The sequence below is a fragment of the Phyllobates terribilis genome, unplaced genomic scaffold (assembly GCF_046119375.1).
Source record: "Phyllobates terribilis strain yellow unplaced genomic scaffold, ASM4611937v1 Scaffold_181__1_contigs__length_3860067, whole genome shotgun sequence".
Classification (NCBI taxonomy): Eukaryota; Metazoa; Chordata; class Amphibia; order Anura; family Dendrobatidae; genus Phyllobates; species Phyllobates terribilis.
Window position 1 is genome coordinate 2989160 of NW_027362941.1, and position 21325 is coordinate 3010484.

General features: G+C 42.7%; 1 protein-coding gene across 8 annotated transcripts in view; it reads right to left on the reverse strand.

Moving 5' to 3' along the window:
• The window catches only part of EYA3 (EYA transcriptional coactivator and phosphatase 3), a 373281-nt gene that overhangs the window by 3079 nt on the left and 348877 nt on the right, over window positions 1-21325 (reverse strand). For all 8 annotated transcript variants that reach the window (XM_073664988.1, XM_073664982.1, XM_073664980.1 and 5 more), the window contains one exon: window positions 5271-5371. In XM_073664988.1, the coding sequence (XP_073521089.1) occupies window positions 5271-5371 (101 nt within the window). The remainder of the gene's footprint in view (window positions 1-5270; window positions 5372-21325) is intronic.

Consider the following 21325-nt stretch of genomic DNA (forward strand, 5'->3'; position numbering starts at 1 on the left):
CATTTGCTTTGTGTAGCTTTTTGTCTCAGGATATCGTCCCAGTTTATTGCACTAAGATCATCTCTTAACCGTTGGAAATTTGCCTTCCTGAAGTTTAGTGTCCTTGTAACCCCTCTACTACACATCTTATTAAAGGTTACATGAAAACGTATTATTTTGTGATCACTATTACCCAAGTGACCACCAACTCCTATATTTGATATGCGGTCTGGCCTATTGGTTAATATTAGGTCTAGCAGTGCCCCCCTTCTTGTTGGGTCCTGAACCAGTTGTGAAAGGTAATTGTCTCTCATAGTAGTCAAAAACCTTATTTCCTTTGCTTGAACTACATGTTTCTGTCCCCCAATGTATTTCAGGGTAGTTGAAGTCTCCCATAATAATGACTTCTCCTTGAGTCGTTGCTTCATCTATTTGCTTTACGAGGATATTCTCTGCTACTTCCATTATTTTTGGAAACTTATAACAAACTCCTAGCAGTAATTTATTATTTTTCCCCCTCCCCTTATCTCCACCCACAGGGACTCTACATTTTCATTAGATTCACATATATCCTCCCGCAAGACAGGTTTTAAGGATGGTTTTACATATAAACACCCCCCCCCCCCCTCGCTTATTTGTACAGTCATTTCTGAACAGACTATAGCCCTGTAAATTAACTGCCCAGTCATGGCTCTCGTCCAGCCACGTCTCAGATATCCCTACCATGTCATAATTATTTTCCAACAAAATTAATTCTAATTCCTCCATTTTGTTGGTGAGGCTTCTGGCATTAGTGTACATGCATTTTATGTATCTCTCTGTACCTCTATTCCTTCTTACTTTATTGACTGTTCTAACCCCACCCCCAATTTCTTTATTTGTGCCCAGGTCACTATCTGCACTATCTTCCCCACCTATAAAATGAATACTTTCCCCCCCAATCCCTAGTTTAAACACTCCTCCAACCTTCTAGCCATTTTCTCCCCCAGCAAAGCTGCACCCTCCCCATTAAGGTGCAGCCGGTCCCTAGCGTAGAGTCTGTAGCCAACTGAGAAGTCGGCCCAGTTCTCCAGGAACCCAAATCCCTCCTTCCTACACCAGTTCTTGAGCCACTTATTTATCTCCTTAATCTCCCGCTGCCTCTCTGGCGTGGCACGTGGTACCGGTAGTATTTCAGAGAATACCACCTTGGAGGTCCTTGCTTTCAGCTTGCAGCCTAATTCCCTGAAATCATCTTTAATGACCTTCCACCTACCTCTAACTTTGTCATTTGTGCCAATGTGCACCATGACCGCTGGGTCCTCACCAGCCCCTCCCAGTAATCTGTCAACCCGATCAGCGATGTGCCGGACTCGAGCGCCAGGTAGGCAGCACACTGTTCGACGATCCCTGTCTTTGTGACAGATTGCCCTATCTGTTCCCCTAATAATTGAGTCCCCCACTACCAGCACCTGCCTGGCCTGCCCTACTCTCCTATTTCCCTGTTTACTGGAGCTGACACTCCTCCGGCTTTCAGGGGACATACCTTGCTGCAGTAGTGCTACCCCTGTACCGTCACTCCCCTCATCTGCCAACTTTGCAAACTTATTGGGGTGTGCCAGATCAGAACTAGCCTCCCTGGCACTCTTCCCTCTACCACCCCTTCTAACTGTCACCCAACTAGCGACCTCACTGTCCTGCAGCTCCCGACTACCACCCTCCCCCACATCTACCCCAGTGAGCTGCTGCTCAGTGAGCAGCAGACTCCTTTCCATGTTGTCAATGGATCTCAGTGTTGCCAGCTGCTCATTTAGATCCAGTATCTGGGCTTCCAAACGCACAATGTGCACACATCTCGCGCAGCAGTAAGCAACCTCGACCGGCTGTTCAAGGAATACATACATGTGGCAAGATGTACACTGGATAGCATTGTCAATAATGGAGCTCATTTCCTAATGGGGATTGCAATATACAGAATGTTAAGTAAAAAGAAAAGTAAAGAATTAATGAAATACAGTCAGCAATTCAGTCCAAAGTCCTCCCTTCCAAACTCCCTGAATACAAAGTCACTGAAAAACAGTCACACACTTACTTTCGTTCGCACTTACGCTCCGGACACACGCAGCTCGTTCACACTCGCAAACTAAGAGATTTAAAGAGTTTTTTTTTTTTTTTTCTTCCCTTTTCCAGCAATGCACCCTTCACCTCAATGCACTTCCAAAAGTGTGTTTTAACACACATTATATTCAGTGGGGAGACAAAACCAAGCTTGACCATTAGACTATCCCCTCCACCTCCCAAATAAAAAAAATGGACAGCACACAGATGACATCTCAGTTGCATTAGAAAAACTGATCCAGCACACTAAAAAAAAACCAAACGTGTCAATTTGGCCCTTATTTTAACACCTGAACTGCCAGACGATTTTCCGTTTTTTTTCTCCATAACTTTATTTTTCAGTCCACATAGCTATATGAGGGCTTATTTTTTGCAGGACGAGCTGTACTTTTGAAAGACATCATTGATTTTATCAGGTGATGCACTGGAAAGCGAGAAAAAAATCCTAGTGCGTTGAAATTGCAAAAAAAGTGCAATTCCACAATTTTTTTTTTCCAAGTTCACTACATGATAAAACTGACCTAGCAATATGAATCAAGGTCAGCACAATTATACAGAAACCAAAGTTGTATAGTTATTTTTTATTTATGTGGTGAAAAAAATATAAAGTGAGAAAATTTGTAAACAAGTAAAAAATGAAAGGAAAAAACCTTCTTTGTGTCACCATTTTCCAAGACCCGTATTGCTTTTAATTTTCATATCCTGGGGCCGAGTGATGGCTTATGTTTTGCGCCCTGAGCTGACGTTTTTACCTATACCATTTTGTGGAAGATACAACGTTTTGATCACCTCATTTAGCATTTTATTGCAATGTTGAGTCGGCACAAAAAAACAATTTTGTCATTTAGATTCTTTTCTTTATGCCGTTTACAGATCAGATTAATTTGCTTTATATTCTGATCCAACTTTTACGAATGCAGCGATACAAAATGAGTATTTTTTAAATTGTTTTATTTTTAATGGGGGTGATTTGAACTATTTTTTCTTAATTTTTTTTAAACTTTTTTTTTAAACTTTTTACTGTACTTAATAGACCGCTTAGGGGACTTGAAGCTGGGATTGTCTGATCCCTTGTGCTATACATAGCAGTGCATAAGCTAAAATCTCGGCCCCCTGTGAACGCCAGCTATATGCAGGCTTTCACAAAAGAAACGTCATAACAAGCATGAAGGTCTTCCACAGACCACCGGCTGTCAAAGCAACACTTCTGCGCCCCGCAGTCACATCATGGGTGCATGGAATGATGTTTTCCCCCTGCTGAAGCATGTTAAATGCCGTTATCAGAGTATGACAACGGCATTTAACAAGTTAAAAGCCACGGGTGGAGCTTCAGATTAAATCAGCCATCATCTGCTGGGAAAGATGTGGGCTCGGCGTGCGAGCCCACATCAAAGCCAGGGACACAACATATAACGTAAATGTACGTCATATGTCATGATGGGGGGTTAGGTTGTCTACAAAGAACAGACTTATTTTATTTACAAGTATTAGGCATGTTAGTGGAAACTTGAAAATTTACACCTGAAGGTTGTTTGCATCTTTAGCTTTTTGATTAAGAGATGCAGGTCCTCAATTTGATATGATTTTAGATTGGTCAGATCTCAAGTAAATAGCCTTAGGGCACAGTCAGACTGCCGTATAAATTGAACCGAAATTGGAACATTGTGCACAAAGTGGTCGGGAGCTACAGCTTCATATTTCTATGCAGATGTCACGCTCGGGTCGGGAGAGCCGCCAGCCAGTCCGAGCATTGCGACCCAGTCTCGGTCTGATTTATAAGGCCGTATGACTGCGCACTAAATTTCTGTTAAGAATTAGCTTTAACCCCTTCCCAAAATAGTGATTTTCATTTATTTGTGCTTTTGCCATTTCCCTCCCTTCTTTCAAGGGCCATAAGTTTTTACTTAACTGTCATTGGGCTTGTTTTTTGCTGGACTAGTTGTAGATTTGAATTGTGACATTCATTTTACCAATCAACCTCTTGGAAAATGTGGGGAAAAAAAATCAGTGAGGTGAAATTGCAAAGAATAATAAAGAAAAAAATGTGGGGGGGGGGGGTTTGTTTCTATAGTATTCATACTATTGTAAAAATTACTTCTCAGCATGATTCTCCAAGTAAGTACATTTACAGCAGCCCCAAAACTTTTTTTCATTTAAATGGTGTAAAAAAAAAAAAAAAGGAAATGTGTTGACATTTTACTGAAACCTGTAACATTTAAATTTTTCGGGTTGAAATTTGTTGTGAGGGCATGCTTTTGTCTGGCAAGTAGACATTTTTATTGCTACTATTTTGGAGTACATACAATGTTTTGGCATTCACTTCCAACAACTCGTGTGTGTGTGTGTGTGGGCAATTTAAGCATGGAGCAAGCCCCCCATCTGTGCAATTATAAATGCCACTGCCAGAGATAGACAGTGGTAGCATTTAGGGGATTAAGAGCAGGGGGTGGAACTCAGCTCTGCTGACTGCAGTTACACTCAGATGAAGGCTGTGTGGCACAGCTATCATCTGCCGGGAATGATAAAAGCTCTGCTCCTGAGCCTCCATCAAAGACAGAGACCCCAGCAACTATTACAGAATATGTTGGGAAGGGGATTAATAATTTTACATACTTATAAACTTAGCTTATTTTAGCTGAAAAGAAAATGCATTCCATACAATTTGCAATTGGTTAAAAACAATTCAGGTACTACAGGGGAAGTCATGATACAGAAACAGAGAACGAGCTGTGATGTACAGCTCACAATCTTTTGCGTTTCTGAACATAAAAAAAAAATGAAAGTAAAAGGCACATTATCTGAGCACTATATATACCTATGGACTACGTCTAATTGTGATAAGATTAGAATATTAAGCAAAACAGAATTGTAAAGGCACATTAGACCTGTGGTTGTCAATGCGCAGAAGATATAATACTCACTTGGATTACTGACAGAACTGAATAAATGTATAGCGAAAAATACTAAAAACACAGCTGCCATTTTAGTGTCCATTTTAATCTCAAGAAACCCCGGAGACACAAGCAAGTCGAACTTTAATAAGGATAAGGTTTTATGCCGATTCAAGTCCACTACACGTGGAGTAGAGGCAACTATATTTGGGAAATAACCTTGCGCTTTAATGACAAAATGTCTAGTAACAATAGTGTTTAATTTGAGCAACGCCACTATGAAAAAGGCTTCATTGCTTGTACCTGCTTGGCAGCCATTTCTTCATCCCGGCCATCTCCAATAACCACATAGGTTACCTTCTTTCCAAACTTTGTCACTATTCTTTCAAAACAACTTTCTTTCCCTGGAAGTATAAGCAAATATAAGTAAGAAGCAGAGAAAAACCATAACATCATAATTTTTAACCCATTCCTGACATGCGCCATATATAAGGCGCTGCAGGAGCTGCGCCTCTGACAGCAGGCCATCCCTGCACGTAGGTGTGTACCCCCCCACCAACGTGTCGGCAATCGCTGTGATTGGCTAGTCAGAATGGATCAGCCAATCACAGCGCTGTCGCAATAAAGTTGTAAAAAAAAAAAAAACGTGACGTGACATGCTGCGAACGGTGCTGTCTAACACAGCACCAATCCAGGCTGTCACAATGGGTGGGGTGATCACGACGTTACCTCACCTGTTTAACCCTTTGGTGCTGATTGGTCATTAACTATTGTTCAGCCAATCAGCGCCAAAGGAGTTCATCTAAAATAGCGATCACCAAACGGCACGCCATCTTTACCTCAAAGTTTGAGTGCAGAGTGGTTGTAGACCCCTTGTGTTACCCTAGGAGAAAAATTAATTGGAGGCTAGTGCGATCCTCCTGCGATCTCTTGTGCTGTGTACTGGCAGCTGTGTGACTGATCTGTGATCGCAGCAGCAGCAGTTCCCCAATCCCTGTTCCAGTCCCTCTCCCCATCGTTAGTACACAGTAGACTTATAGGTAGCAAGGTAGCGTATTAACAGTAGTGGAAGTCACAGTATAAGTGAAGTCCGATTTTGTTTTAGAAAAAAAATTACATTTCCTACAGAGTAATTTTTTTTTATCATCGACGGGTAACTTCTTTGCTAGTGCATTAGGGGAGCATACATTGCAGTGTTAGTGCCGTCCATTTTTCTTTTGCAAAAAAAAAAGCCAAGTAATTTTATAGGTAGAGCATTTTTGTAGTGAACGTCACTGTAATTCATATATAGTCGTCAAAAATACGATAGCAAAAAGGGGGAGCTAATAATTTGTGAACATAAATTCCCCTTAAAACATTCACTTTTTATTGAATATCATTAAAAATTCACCAACGAAAAAAACAGGTGTGTAACTAAATGGATACATGTTTCCCTCGTCAAAAGATAAAGGAAAACCACTCTGACCTCAATGTGTACCTAGTCCGTACCTAAAGCTGGTCCTGCCTGCCAGCGGAGATTGGCACCCTAGGTCACGAGAATGGTGCCCCCACTCCTCTGTGGCTGTCCCTTCTGTCCCTGTTATGAGTCTACTGCTGATATACGAATAGAGATGAAAAACAGATAGTATAGATTCCCCTCAAGTCTAGACTACAGTTAAGACTTCTTGATATACATGTTGTTCTTTGGTGGTAGTTTTGTGCATTGTTTGCTTTGATTATAGCAGTTCAGGTAGTCATTACGAGTGGTCCAAACACCCATTCCTATCCTTCTGTTTTGATAGTGTGGAAGTAACAGGGTGGAAAAATGGCGTATACAGTAGATTCAATAAATTATGGTATCTAAGAACTGGTAATAGCTATATGTATGTACATAAAGATAAATACATATTTCAAAGAACAGATTTTTTCCCCAGGGACACTTCAGGCATATGTGCTAAAAGGAGCAGATTCATCTGCCTGGGACCCTGCAGGATTGCGTAACCAGTACAGACCAGACCGAATAAACTGACAAGACTCAAGTCTGATACATGAACCAGGCATTGAATGTTTCTGCAATCGCCTCTCGGACTAGAGACTTTTGTCTGATAAGTTATAATACAGTGGTGGCCAAAAGTATTGGCACCCCTCCAATTCTGTCAGATAATACTCAGTTTCTTCCTGAAAATGATTGCAATCACAAATTCTTTGGTATTATCATCTTCATTTAATTTGTCTTCAATGAAAAAACACAAAAAGAATTGTCCTAAAGCCAAATTGGATACAATTCCACACCAAACCTAAAAAAAAGGGGTGGACAAAAGTATTGGCACTGTTGGAAAAATCATGTGATGCTTCTCTAATTCGTGTAATTAACAGCACCTGTAACTTACCTGTGGCACCTAACAGGTGTTGGCAATAACTAAATCACACTTGCAGCCAGTTAACATGGATTAAAGTTGACTCAACCTCTGTCCTGTGTCCTTGTGTGTACCACATTGAGCATGGAGAAAAGAAAGAAGACCAAAGAACTGTCTGAGGACTTGAGAAACCAAATTGTGAGGAAGCATGAGCACTGTGGCTAACCTCCCTAGATGTGGACGGAAAATAAAAATTGACGAGAGATTTCAACGCAAGATTGTGCGGATGGTGGATAAAGAACCTCAACTAACATCCAAACAAGTTCAAGCTGCCCTGCAGTCCGAGGGTACAACAGTGTCAACCCGTACTATCCGTCGGCATCTGAATGAAAAGGGACTGTATGGTAGGATACCCAGGAAGACCCCACTTCTTACCCAGAGACATAAAAAAGCCAGGCTGGAGTTTGCCAAAACTTACCTGAGAAAGCCTAAAACGTTTTGGAAGAATGTTCTCTGGTCAGATGAGACAAAAGTAGAGCTTTTTGGGAAAAAGCATCAACATAGAGTGTACAGGAAAAAAAAAGAGGCATTCAAAGAAAAGAACACAGTCCCTACAGTCAAACATGGCGGAGGTTCCCTGATGTTTTGGGGTTGCTTTGCTGCCTCTGGCACTGGACTGCTTGACCGTGTGGCATGGCATTATGAAGTCTGAAGACTACCAACAAATTTTGCAGGATAATGTAGGGCCCAGTGTGAGAAAGCTGGGTCTCCATCATAGGTCATGGGTCTTCCAGCAAGACAATGACCCAAAACACACATCCAAAAGCACTATAAAATGGTTTGAGAGAAAGCACTGGAGACTTCTAAGGAGGCCAGCAATGAGTCCAGACCTGAATCCCATAGAACACCTGTGGAGAGATCTCAAAATGGCAGTTTGGAGAAGGCACCCTTCAAATATCAGGGACCTGGAGCAGTTTGCCAAAGAAGAATGGTCTACAATTCCAGCAGAGCATTTTAAGAAACTCATTGATGGTTACCGGAAGTGGTTGTTCGCAGTTATTTTGGCTAAAGGTTGTGCAACCAAGTATTAGACTGAGGGTGCCAATACTTTTGTCTGGCCCATTTTTGGAGTTTTGTGTGAAATGATCAATGATTTGATTTTTGCTTCATTGGCTTTTGTGTTTTTTCCTTGCAAGCAAATTAAATGAAGATAATACCAAAGAATTTGTGATTGCAATCATTTTCAGGAAGAAACTGAGTATTATCTGACAGAATTGCAGGGGTGTCAATACTTTTGGCCACCACTGTACATAAATATACGTCTTTCTCATGTTTCTGAAATCACCTATTGATAGACTGTTATTTATAGCATAATGGCTACATATGCACATATACAGTACAGACCAAAAGTTTGGACACACCTCATTTAAAGATTTTTCTGTATTTTCATGACTTTGTAAATTGTACATTCACACTGAAGGCATCAAAACTATGAATTAACACATGTGGAATTATATACGTAACAAAAAAGTGTGAAACAACTGAAAAGATGTCTTATATTCTAGGCTCTTTAAAGTAGCCACCTTTTGCTTTGATGACTGCTTTGCACACTCTTGGCATTCTCTTGATGAGCTTCAAGAGGTAGTCACCAGAAATGGTTTTCACTTCACAGGTGTGCCCTGTCAGGTTTAATAAGTGGGATTTCTTGCCTTATAAATGGGGTTGGGACCATCAGTTGTGTTGTGCAGAAGTCTGGTGGATACACAGCTGATAGTCCTACTGAATAGACTGTTAGAATTTGTATTATGGCAAGGAAAAAGCAGCTAAGTAAAGAAAAACGAGTGGCCATCATTACTTTGAGAAATGAAGATCAGTCAGTCCGAAAAATTGGGAAAACTTTGAAAGTGTCCCCAAGTGCAGTTGCAAAAACCATCAAGCGCTACAAAGAAACTGGCTCACATGAGGACCGCCCCAGGAAAGGAAGACCAAGAGTCACCTCTGCTTCTCAGGATAAGTTTATCCGAGTCACCAGCCTCAGAAATCGCAGGTTAACAGCAGCTCAGATTAGAGACCAGGTCAATGCTACACAGAGTTCTAGCAGCAGACACATCTCTTCAACAACTGTTAAGAGGAGACTTTGTGCAGCAGGCCTTCATGGTAAAATAGCTGCTAGGAAACCACTGCTAAGGACAGGCAACAAGCAGAAGAGACTTGTTTGGGCTAAAGAACACAAGGAATGGACATTAGACCAGTGGAAGTCTGTGCTTTGATCTGGCGAGTCCAAATTTGAGATCTTTGGTTCCAAACACCGTGTCTTTATGTGACACAGAAAAGGTGAACAGATGGACTCTACATGCCTGGTTCCCACTGTGAAGCATGGAGGAGGAGGTGTGATGGTGCTTTGCTAGTGACACTGTTGGGGATTTATTCAAAATTGAAGGCATACTGAGCCAGCATGGCTACCACAGCATCTTGCAGCAGCATGCTATTCCATCCGGTTTGCGATTAGTTGGACCATCATTTATTTTTCAACAGGACAATGACCCCAAACACACCTCCAGGCTGTGTAAGGGCTATTTGACCAAGAGGGAGAGTGATGGGGTGCTACACCAGATGACCTGGCCTCCATAGTCACCAGACCCGAACCCAATCGAGATGGTTTGGGGTGAGCTGGACCGCAGAGTGAAGACAAAAGGGCCAACAAGTGCTAAGCATCTCGGGGAACTCCTTCAAGATTGTTGGAAGACCATTTCTGGTGACTACCTCATGAAGCTCATCAAGAGAATGCCAAGAGTGTGCAAAGCAGTCATCAAAGCAAAAGGTGGCTACTTTGAAGAACCTAGAATATAAGACATATTTTCAGTTGTTTCACACTTTTTTGTTAAGTATATAATTCCACATGTGTTAATTCATAGTTTTGATGCCTTCAGTGTGAATGTACAATTTTCATAGTAATGAAAATCAGAAAAATCTTTAAATGAGAAGGTGTCCAAACTTTTGGTCTGTACTGTATATTGTTCAGAAAACCGGTCTATTTTCTAGGCGTATATAGATACTTAGCAGAAACAATACAGATTGGACATCAATGGTTCAGAGGACTCATATATGATAAATGAGTATAACCATTATAGTATTTCTAAAATGGCCTCTTCAATCACAAGACTCATATATGATGAATGAGTATAGCACTTATGTTTCTGAAGTCGCCGCGGCGCGTTTCCCCAAAGCTGTCCCTTGGTTCATCAGGAGGCAGAAAATGTTAGTCACAGATGATTATATGGATGCCATTGCTTATGAGCATTTTTCCTTTTTAGAGTAGTCAGCTGTAATAAGTCATGATTTCTTCCACCTGGTTTGTCACATGTGGGGTTTAAATAGGGCTTCCCAGGTCATAACCCCAAAGAGACACACCTCTCTATTTCCATAACTGAATATACATCCCCACTGCTTCCCTGACTGATCTGCTTCTGCTTTGTCTAGCGATATAGTTCCCTTAGCTTAGTAAGCACCCAGTCTGTGTGTGATATCATCAGGGAGGTATGTGTCATTATCCTCACTTAATAAATGCTTTCCTCCACTGTTTTCCCCAGCAGATCTTTATCCATTGCCGTGATTAGCTATGAGATTCCCCGGGTTATAGAGAGGATCAGTTGTTTCACTGGGGTAAATAATTTTGTCAGGATCTTGTCTCTGGGACAAGACCTAGGAGATTTTTCAAAAAGCCCCTTATTTCTATATGCAAAATTGGATACATAGCCTATTTTTATATTTATACGATAGCTCCTGTAATCAGGTAACCACTTACTGTGGTGAAAGAATGGCAAGTCTATCATCATATGGGTACATCGCTCAATACATTTTTCAAACAGAGGGCCCTCTGGTTTAATTATATGAAGCATGCATAAGACAACTGCTCATTCAGTCCTTTCGGGGAGTGGGACTGCAGCCTGAAAATCCATTTGGATTCTCTTCTCAGGATGATCTTATCATGGTTGCCCCCCCCCTAATTATGGGTTTGATCAAGTCGATCATACAGAATGAAAGGTCCTTCTTACGTCCATTATGTACTGTATTTATGTGGCGTGCCACTGGTGTAGCTCGTTTGTTCCTTATATTCCCTAGGTGTGCTCCTATGCTTTTTCTGAGCTCCCTTGTTGTCTTGCCTATGTAGTCTTTTGAACAAGTACAAGTGGCTTTGTATACCACCCCAGATGTAGAGCAGTTGCCAAAATCTCTAATAGCAAATGTCTTGCCCGTGTATGCACTTTTAAAAGTATTAGTCATGACCATCCAGTCGCTTCTACTACATCTACTGTATTTGAAGGAGCCGCATGGTTTCCTATCAAGCCAAGTACCCGGGCTAGCTGGTTTCTGGTACAAACTGTGCACTAACCTGTATCTGATAGATCTGCCATTTCTGTATGTTATACTTGGTCTTGTTATAATTAGATCTTTCACATTGGGATCCGCCAGAAGGATTCTCCAATGTTTTTTGAAAATCTGATAGGTACATATGATAACCAATCTGAAAGGGTCCATCATTCTTGTAATCCAGGTTCCTTCTTTAGCTTTTTGTTCATTAAGGAGGATTTGTCTTTCAGCGTTTAAAGCATATTGATAGGATTTCCCAAGGATATCATGTGGATATCCCCTGTCTCTGAACCGTCCATACAAGTCCCACTTTAAGAGACTATTTGTGGCTGTGGGTTTTCGCTAGGTCAGGGTCCCCAGACTTCCGTCGCTTTCTCTAGAGATTGCTAGATCCAGGAATGTGATGCTTTGCCTATGACACTCATAGGTGAATCTCAGACGTAACTGGTTCTGATTAAGATGATCCACAAACTTCTGAAAATCAGACTCTGGACCAAACCACAGCACGAGGATATCGTCAATGTATCTGGCCCAGAGTCCAATACAGGGGTGCCACCATGCCTCCTCTTCAGCAAACACCATAGTTTCCTCCCACCTCCCAGGAACAGATTTGCGTATGTGGGAGCACAAGAGTGCCCCAGCGCTGGTGGAAGTACCTTTCATTAAAAAGGAAATAGTTATGGGTTAGGGTGTACCAGGGCAGTTCACTCACAAACTGGTTATGTTGGTAACCCTCAACCACTCATCCTCAGAAAATGCTCAGCTGCCCGGATACCTGGTCCATGCGGGATGCTACTATATAGGGCCTCCACGTCAATGGAGGCCAAGATGCTGTTATTCTCTATCGTGACTCTCTCCAGTAGCGTGAGATGTGACGTGTCACGGATGTAGGATGGTAATGCTGTTCCAAAAGGGCGCAGACTTTTATCAATGTATAAGTCCACATTTTGGAGTACGGAATCGATGCCAGAAACTATAGGACGGCCCTTTAATGGAAAAAGCCCTTTATGTATTTTAGGGATGGCATAAAAAGATGGTATTACTGGAAATTCCGGAGTAAGAAATATATACTCATTATTAGAGATGAGATGTTTTTCTCTGGCCTTGTCCAAAAGATCTATCAGTACTGTCGTATAGTGTGTAGTTGGATCCTTTGCTAAAATAATATAGGTATTAGGGTCATCTAGGATAGAATGGCACATCTGGAGATATCTAGAGTGGTCTAGCAGTACTAGATTCCCCCCCCCCCCCCCCGCTTATCCGAGGGTTTTATAACAATGTCCCTGTTCCTTTACAATTTTTTCAGTGCCTCAGACTCAACTTCAGACAAATTAGGTAGACAGTGGACATTGTTATTAGGAATTCTGATCAGATCCTCCTCTACCAGTTTTAAGAAAATGTCTAGACTTGTAACCTCATGATTTGGGGGCATTTTGGTGTTTTTCCTTTTTAATTCTGTAAAAGGGCTATGACCCCTCTCATTTTTCATTTTCCTGGAGGAGGCCTAGGAGTGTTTGATAGCTTTCTATGTCCTCCTCTGATAGACCAAGTCTTAGACATTGTTCTTTGTTGTGCTGTTGAAAAAATAATCTCCATTTCAAGTTACGAGCGAACAGATGTAAATCCTTTACCCACCCAAAGCTATAATACGTATTTGTGGGTACAAAGTTTAATCCCCTACACAACACAGAGTATTCTTCCTTGGTGATGGGTGTTTCTGTGAGATTGATAATTTGACCCTGATCAGTCATTTTCTCCTTAGGTCATATCCCTTGTGTGGTCTCTCTAAAAAAAGAGATTGACAGCGGCATTTAACTGGTTAACAGCCGCGGATGGATCACGATTCCACCCACGGCTGTTGCGGACACATGTCAGCTGTAAGAATCAGCTGACATGTGCCCGGTTCAGTGCGGGCTCAGCGCTGGAGCCCCCGCTGAACCGGCCTTTCCGAAGTGGCGCGTACTATTGCTGACCACGTCGGAAAGGGGTTAAACCAGAGGGCCCTCTGTTTGAAAAATGTATTCAGTGATGTACCCATATGATAACAGACTTGCCATTCTTTCACCACAGTAAGTGGTTACCTGATTACAGGAGCTATCGTATAAATATAAAAATAGGCTATGTATCCAATTTTGCATATAAAAATGAGGGGCTTTTTGAAAAATCTCCCAGGTCTTGTCCCAGAGACAAGGGGAGGAGTCCTGAGGAGATAATTTGCATATTCCCACTGCATTTTGGGGTAAGTGAAGAGTCTCCGCGAGCTCAAAGAACACTGGATTTTGGCTGTTGGAGCTGAAAAGAGGACATCGGTAAACCAGGGGAGGAGTCCTGAGGAGATAATTTGCATATTCCCACTGCATTTTGGGGTAAGTGAAGAGTCTCTGCGAGCTCAAAGAACACTGGATTTTGGCTGTTGGAGCTGAAAAGAGGACATCGGTAAACCAGGGGAGGAGTCCTGAGGAGATAATTTGCATATTCCCACTGCATTTTGGGGTAAGTGAAGAGTCTCCGTGAGCTCAAAGAACACTGGATTTTGGCTGTTGGAGCTGAAAAGAGGACATCGGTAAACCGCGCGCCTACTATTTTGAAGCTTTTTTTTTTAAGCTTTTTTCACTGTTTTCAGAACATTAACAGTAAGAACATGGAAGAGTCCAGGAGCCATTTGGTGAGCTGCATATCCTGCTACATGTTCACAGACTTGCCAGTGGAAAAGACAAACTTCACATGCCAGAAATGCAAGCTTGTGTCCCTGTTGGAGGAAAAGTTGCGAAATCTAGAAGAGAGGTTGACTACCTTGAAAATCATTAAGGAAGGTGAAGAGTTCTTAGACAGAGCAGAATTATCTCTTCATGATTCAGAAAGAGAAGAAATTCGAACTGCACCTGAGGAAACAGAGGAATGGAAGCATGTGACCCACAGAAGCAGGAGGATCGAGAGGCAGTCAGCACCCATACTGCTCAGGAACCAGTACCAGGCTCTCTCGCAGGAGAACCATGAAGAAATACAGCAAGATAAGACTTTGCCAGCAATGAATAACCTTGTAAGCCCTCAGAATCCTCCTGGATGGAGAAAGAAGAATGTTGTGAAGAAAAAACGGAGAGTGGTGGTCATGGGGGATTCCCTGTTAAGAGGAACAGAGGCCGCTATCTGCAGACCAGCCATAACCTCAAGAGAAATGTGCTGTCTTCCAGGAGCAAAAATTAAAGATGTGTCTGACAGGATATCAAGACTCTTCAGACCTACAGATCACTACCCATTCCTGCTAATACATGTGGGGACAAATGACACCGCAAGAAAGGACCTGGGAACTATCTGCAGTGACTTTGAAGACTTAGGCAAGAAAGTGAAAGAATTGGGAGCGCAGGTGGTCTTCTCATCCATCCTCCCAGTGGATGGCCATGGAACAATGAGGTGGAATAAGATTCTACAGGTGAACAACTGGCTACGTCGATGGTGCCGTCAACAAGGATTTGGATTTCTGGATCACGGAATGAATTACCTATACGATGGACTACTTGCTAGAGATGGGGTGCACCTTACGAAGACTGGAAAACATGTATTTGGAAGTCGCCTTGCTACACTCATCAGGAGAGCTTTAAACTAGAACAATGTGGGAAGGGAAGCAAAAGGCCAGAAAAAGCCATACAGCTGACAAATACTATTGAGATCTCTGCTACTGGAAGTGGAAAGGAAGAACAAAGACAAAACAATTTAAATAATAAAAATATGGGAGGAAGAGAAACCAATCACAAACTAAAATGTTTTTATACAAATGCACAAAGCATGGGCAACAAACAAGGAGAATTGGAACTACTAATGCAGGAAAAGGAATATGATGTCATTGGAATCACTGAAACTTGGTGGGACGATACACATGATTGGAATAAAAGGCTAAAAGGATACAACTTATTTGCAAGAAACAGACTTGATAAACGAGGAGGAGGTGTCGCATTGTATGTTAGAAAAGCGTATATCTGCACAGAGATTGAAGCTTCAGAGACTGGGAGTTCTGTGGAAACTGTTTGGGTAAGAATACAAGGAGAGAACAACGGAAAGGACACCATTGTAGGCATTTACTACAGGCCACCTGGGCAAGCTGAAGATATGGATGAACTCTTTATGTATCAAATGACCAAGTTCTCCAAAAAATATGACGTAGTGGTCATGGGAGATTTCAACTATCCAGACATTTGTTGGGAATCTCTCTCAAGTAAAACTAACAGGTCAAGCAAATTCTTATCCTCTCTTGCTGACAACTTTATCTTCCAAAAGGTAGGGGAGAAAACAAGGGGATCTGCTACTTTGGATCTAATCCTTATAAACAGGGAGGAAATGGTTGAGGAGGTAAAGGTGGCTGGGACCCTAGGAGGCAGCGATCATGCTATTATAGAATTTTGGATAACTAGAGGAGGAAGACATGTGAAGACTCAAACTTCAAGGTTAGATTTTAGAAAGGCAGATTTTAAGAGACTCAGAAAGAATAGGAGGGATCCAATGGCTGGATGTCTTTAAGGACAAAAATGTCCAGGAAGGATGGAAAATTTTTAAAAATGAGATTCTCAAAGCACAATCGTTAACAATCCCGAAAAGTAGGAAGAATAGGAAGCATTTAAGGAAACCAGGATGGATGAACACAGAACTTAAACACATGCTAAAAAGAAAGAAAGAAATGTTTATTAAATGGAAAGAGGGAGGCATATCTAAAGAAGATTATAATGCAGTCTGCAGATCCTGCAGGGCACGTATCAGGTTAGCTAAAGCTGACAATGAATTAAGGCTTGCAAGAGATGTCAAAAGCAATAAAAAAGGATTTTGGGGTTATGTCAAAAGTAAAAGAAAAGTCAAAGATGCTATAGGATTTTTATAGGATGAAAATGGAGAAATGGTAAGAGAGGATGTTGAGAAGGCCAAACTTTTTAATTCCTATTTTGCATCTGTTTTCTCTCAGAAAGAAAATGTAACATCAACTGATCTTCACTGTCCTTTTAAAGGAATAGACGAATCCAAGTTATCTGTAAACAAAGATTGTGAGGGAATATTTAGCTAACATAAATGAGTTCAAGTCTCCAGGTCCAGATGAATTACACCCCAGAGTACTGAAGGAGATCGTAGAAGAAATTTTAGAACCACTCTCCATAATCTTTGAAAATTCTTGGAGAACAGGAGAAGTCCCAGAAGACTGGGGAAGAGCAAATGCTGTTCCTATCTTCAAAAAGGGGAAGAAGGTGGACCCAGGGAACTATAGGCCGGTGAGTCTGACTTCTATACCAGGAAAGATCTTTGAACAAATTATTAAACAACATGTATGTAAGTACATGGATAAGAATGAAGTGATTAACCAGAGTCAGCATGGGTTTGTAACTAACAAGTCATGTCAGACTAACTTAATTTCCTTCTATGACAGAATCACTGACTGGGTGGATCAGGGAAATGCTGTAGATATAGTATATCTTGACTTCAGCAAAGCATTTGACAAAGTATCTCACACCATCCTTATTGAAAAAATGACCAAGTATGCAATGGACCAGGCAACTGTTAGGTGGATTCATAACTGGCTTAGTGATAGGACTCAAAGGGTGGTTGTAAATGGCTTCACATCCAGCTTGATGAATGTCTCAAGTGGGGTACCACAGGGCTCCGTCCTGGGACCTGTATTGTTCAACATCTTTATCAATGATTTAGATGAAGGAATTGAGGGTAAACTGATTAAATTTGCTGATGACACAAAGCTAGGAGGGATAGCTAATACTAGAGAAGAGAGAGAGAGGATTCAAAAAGACCTAAATAAACTGGAGCAGTGGGCAGCAACCAACAGAATGGTTTTTAACAGGGAAAAATGCAAAGTACTACATCTGGGCAATAAAAATGAAAAAAGCATATACAGAATGGGAGGAATAGAGCTAAGCAACAGCACATGTGAAAAAGACTTAGGTATACTAATAGATCATAGACTGAACATGAGTCAACAGTGTGATGCAGCAGCAAAAAAGGCAAATACAATTCTGGGATGTATTAACAGAAGCATACAGTCTAGATCACGTGAAGTCATTATCGGTCTTTACTCCTCTTTGGTCAGACCTCATCTGGAATACTGTGTACAGTTTTGGGCACCACATTTTAAAAAAGACATAGACAAACTGGAGCAAGTTCAGAGAAGAGCGACCAGAATGGTGACTGGTCTGCAAACCATGTCCTATGAGGAACGGTTGCAGGATTTGGGAATGTTTAGCTTGCAAAAAAGAAGACTGAGAGGAGACTTAATAGCTGTCTACAAATATGTCAAGGGCTGTCACATTGTAGAAGGATCATCTTTATTCTCATTTGCACAAGGAAAGAATAGAAGCAATGGGATGAAACTAAATGGGAGGAGACACAGATTAGATATTAGAAAAAACTTTTTGACAGTTAGGGTGATTAATGAGTGGAACAGGCTGCCACGAGAGGTGGTGAGTTCCCCTTCAATGGACGTCTTCAAACAGTGGCTGGACAGACATCTGTCTGAGATGATTTAGTGAATCCTGCTTTGAGCAGGGGGTTGGACCAGATGACCCAGGAGGTCCCTTCCAACTCTACCATTCTATGATTCTATGATCCTGCCAAAATTATTTACCCCAGTGAAACAACTGATCCTCTCTATAACCCTCTCATAAGAATGCCTTCCCTGTGCAGAACCCTATTGGCATTAATTCCCCTGGGTATGCACAAGGATATGGTATCCAGATAATACCAATGAACTATCAAAAGGGTTCATCCAGTAGCTGTATAAAGCACTATTGCAGTGTGTATAAACAATAGTTTGCCTTGTGCACATCAGTATACATGGGCTCTGCACTCCTTAATGTTAGTCCAGACCAGAGGATGCCGGGTCCTGAATGCATGCACTGTATACCTGGATTCCTATCCTGATATCTCACTGTGAGATGAGACGGCAACACAGGACCTGTGGTCACATGATTGATCATGTGGCGTCCGGTCCTGAGCGCATGCACTGTATACTTGCTATCTCTTTCCTGATATCTCAATGTGAGAGGAGACAGCAATACGGGACCTGCGGTCACATAATTGATCTTGTGATTGATGGATGGGCGGGGAATCTCATAGCTAATCAGGCAATGGTTAAAGATCTGCTGGGGAAAACACAGTGGAGGAAAGCATTCATCAAGTGAAGATAATGACACATACCTCCCTGATGATATCACACACAGACTGGGTGCTTACTAAGCTAAGGGCACTATATCGCTAGACAAAGCAGAAGCAGATCAGTCAGGGAAGCAATGGGGATGTATATTCAGTTATGGAAATAGAGAGGTGTGTCTCTTTGGGGTTATGACTTGGGAAGCCCTATTTAAACCCCACATGTGACAAACCAGGAGGAAGAAATCATGACTTATTACAGCTGACTACTCCAAAAAGGAAAAATGCTCATAAGCAATGGCATCCATATAATCCTCTGTGACTAACATTTTCAGCCTCCTGATGAACCAAGGGACAGCTTTGGGGAAACGCGCCGCAGCAACTTCAGAAACATAAGTGCTATACTCATTCATCATATATGAGTCTTGTGATTGAAGAGGCCATTTTAGAAATACTATAATGGTTATACTCATTTATCATATATGAGTAGTGTTGAGCATTCCGATACTGAAATATCGGGTATCGACCGATATTCGCGGTATCGGTATTCCGATACTTAATTCCGATACTTTTACAATATCGAATACCGGAATCGGAAGTTCCCATAATGCCTGCGCTCTGCAGTGTCTCTGAAGGATGACAAGCTGGATGGCAGCGCTAAGCAGCGATCCAGCCTGTCATCAGAATGCCATCCCAGCGTGAGAGAATTCTCCTGATTGTTTAAAAGCCGGCGGGCGGTAAAAAGCCGCCGGCTTTTAAACAATCACACAGCCCCATACTGCTTCCCCGCAGCCTCCCACCCGATCCTCCGCTCCCCTCGCCACCTCCCATCCTGATCGTAAGTTAGGACCGGGCGGGGAGCGCAGCACCAAGGAGCGGGGAGCGAAGGACCCGGGGGGGGAAGCCGGCAGTGAAAAGACTTCACCGCCGGCTTTCCCGTTCTGTGCTGCGCTTTCCCGCCGGTTATTTCAAATGAACAGCTGAGGTATCAGGTGATGCCGATCAGCTGTTCATTTGAAGTAGCCGCGGTGCCCTCGGAGGGTTCATGTGAGTTCATGCTTGACTGCATTGCATGAACTCGCATGAACTTTCCCACGGCCGCACAGGTCAGCCTCACCTCCCAGACCATCAGCCCGTCATGATTGGTGTGTGCGGGTGTCTGTGCGATGTGTGCGGGTGTGTGCGGTGTCTGTGCGATGTCTGCGAGTGTGTGCGATGTCTGTGCGATGTCTGCGGGGGTGTGCGGTGTCTGCGAGCGTGTGCGGTGTGTGCGGGTGTGCACGGTGTCTGTGCGATGTCTGGGGGTGTGTGCGGGTATGCGCGGTGTCTGTGCGATGTCTGTGGGTGTGTGCGTGCAGGCAGACATAGGCCGATGTGACACTACTACTCCCATCGGCCTATGTTTGTCCCCCGTCCACTCGTGCCAGCAGGATCAGCTCGATGGGAGCAGTAGTTCCCATCAGCCTGATCCTGCTATTTAAATTGCCCTACTGTGTCCCCAATAAATTTTAAATACATGTCATTGGTGGCCAGTGGTTGCCTACAATAAATTAGTTCATACATTACCTGTCCCCGCCGATCGCCACCTAAAATAAAATAAAAAATAAAAAACTACACCTATACTCACCTAGACACCTAATTCCCCGAAGCCATCGATCTCCTGTAATAAAATATAAAATAATAAACCACAACCTTATCCTTACCCCTCCGTAGTAGTCCACGAGTGTCCCACGAAGATCTCCAGTTCAGAGCAGCCACATAGAATGTGACCGCTCTGAACCGCTGCCGCCGCTAGAATGATGGGGCCGTAAAGCAGCCCCGTCATTCCATAAGCGGGTTCACCGGAGTTCAGGCAGCGCTGCTCCGGTTAGCTGCTTTACGGCCCTGCTGTATCGTGAGAAATTCCTACGGTACAGCACTGCCGTAAAGGAGGTCTCCAGAGCTGCGCTGCCTGAATGCACTCCGGTGACCTCAGTCAGTGGCTCCCGCTGCCGGGAGCGGACGTGTTCCCGGCAGTGTGAGCTTACAGCAGCCATGCACAGCTGTCACCATCTCCAGATGTGACAGCTGTGCATGGGAGATCAGCGCAGGAACGTGGACAGGTAACTATTTTTTTTAGTAAACTAAGAATTAAATAAAATGGTGTGTTTTATTTCAAATAAATTATTTTTTTCTGGGTGTAGTGTGTTTCTTCTTTTAAACACTTTGTAGGTTAGTAATGGGGGTGTCTTATAGACGCCCATCATTACTAACCTGGGCTTCATGGCAGCTGGCGCTGACATGACCCCCAACCCTATTACCCCCTGCCACTGCATCAGGGCAGCATGGAAGAGCGACGCTAAGTGCCAGAATTGGCGCATCATATGGATGCGCCATTTCTGGGGCGGCTGACGGCTGGTGTTTCTAGCCTGGGAGGGGGCCAATATTCATGGCACCCTTCCTGGGCTATTAATATCAGCCCCCAGCTGTCTGCCTAGCCTTTGCTAGCTATTAAATTAGGGGGGACCCCACGTCATT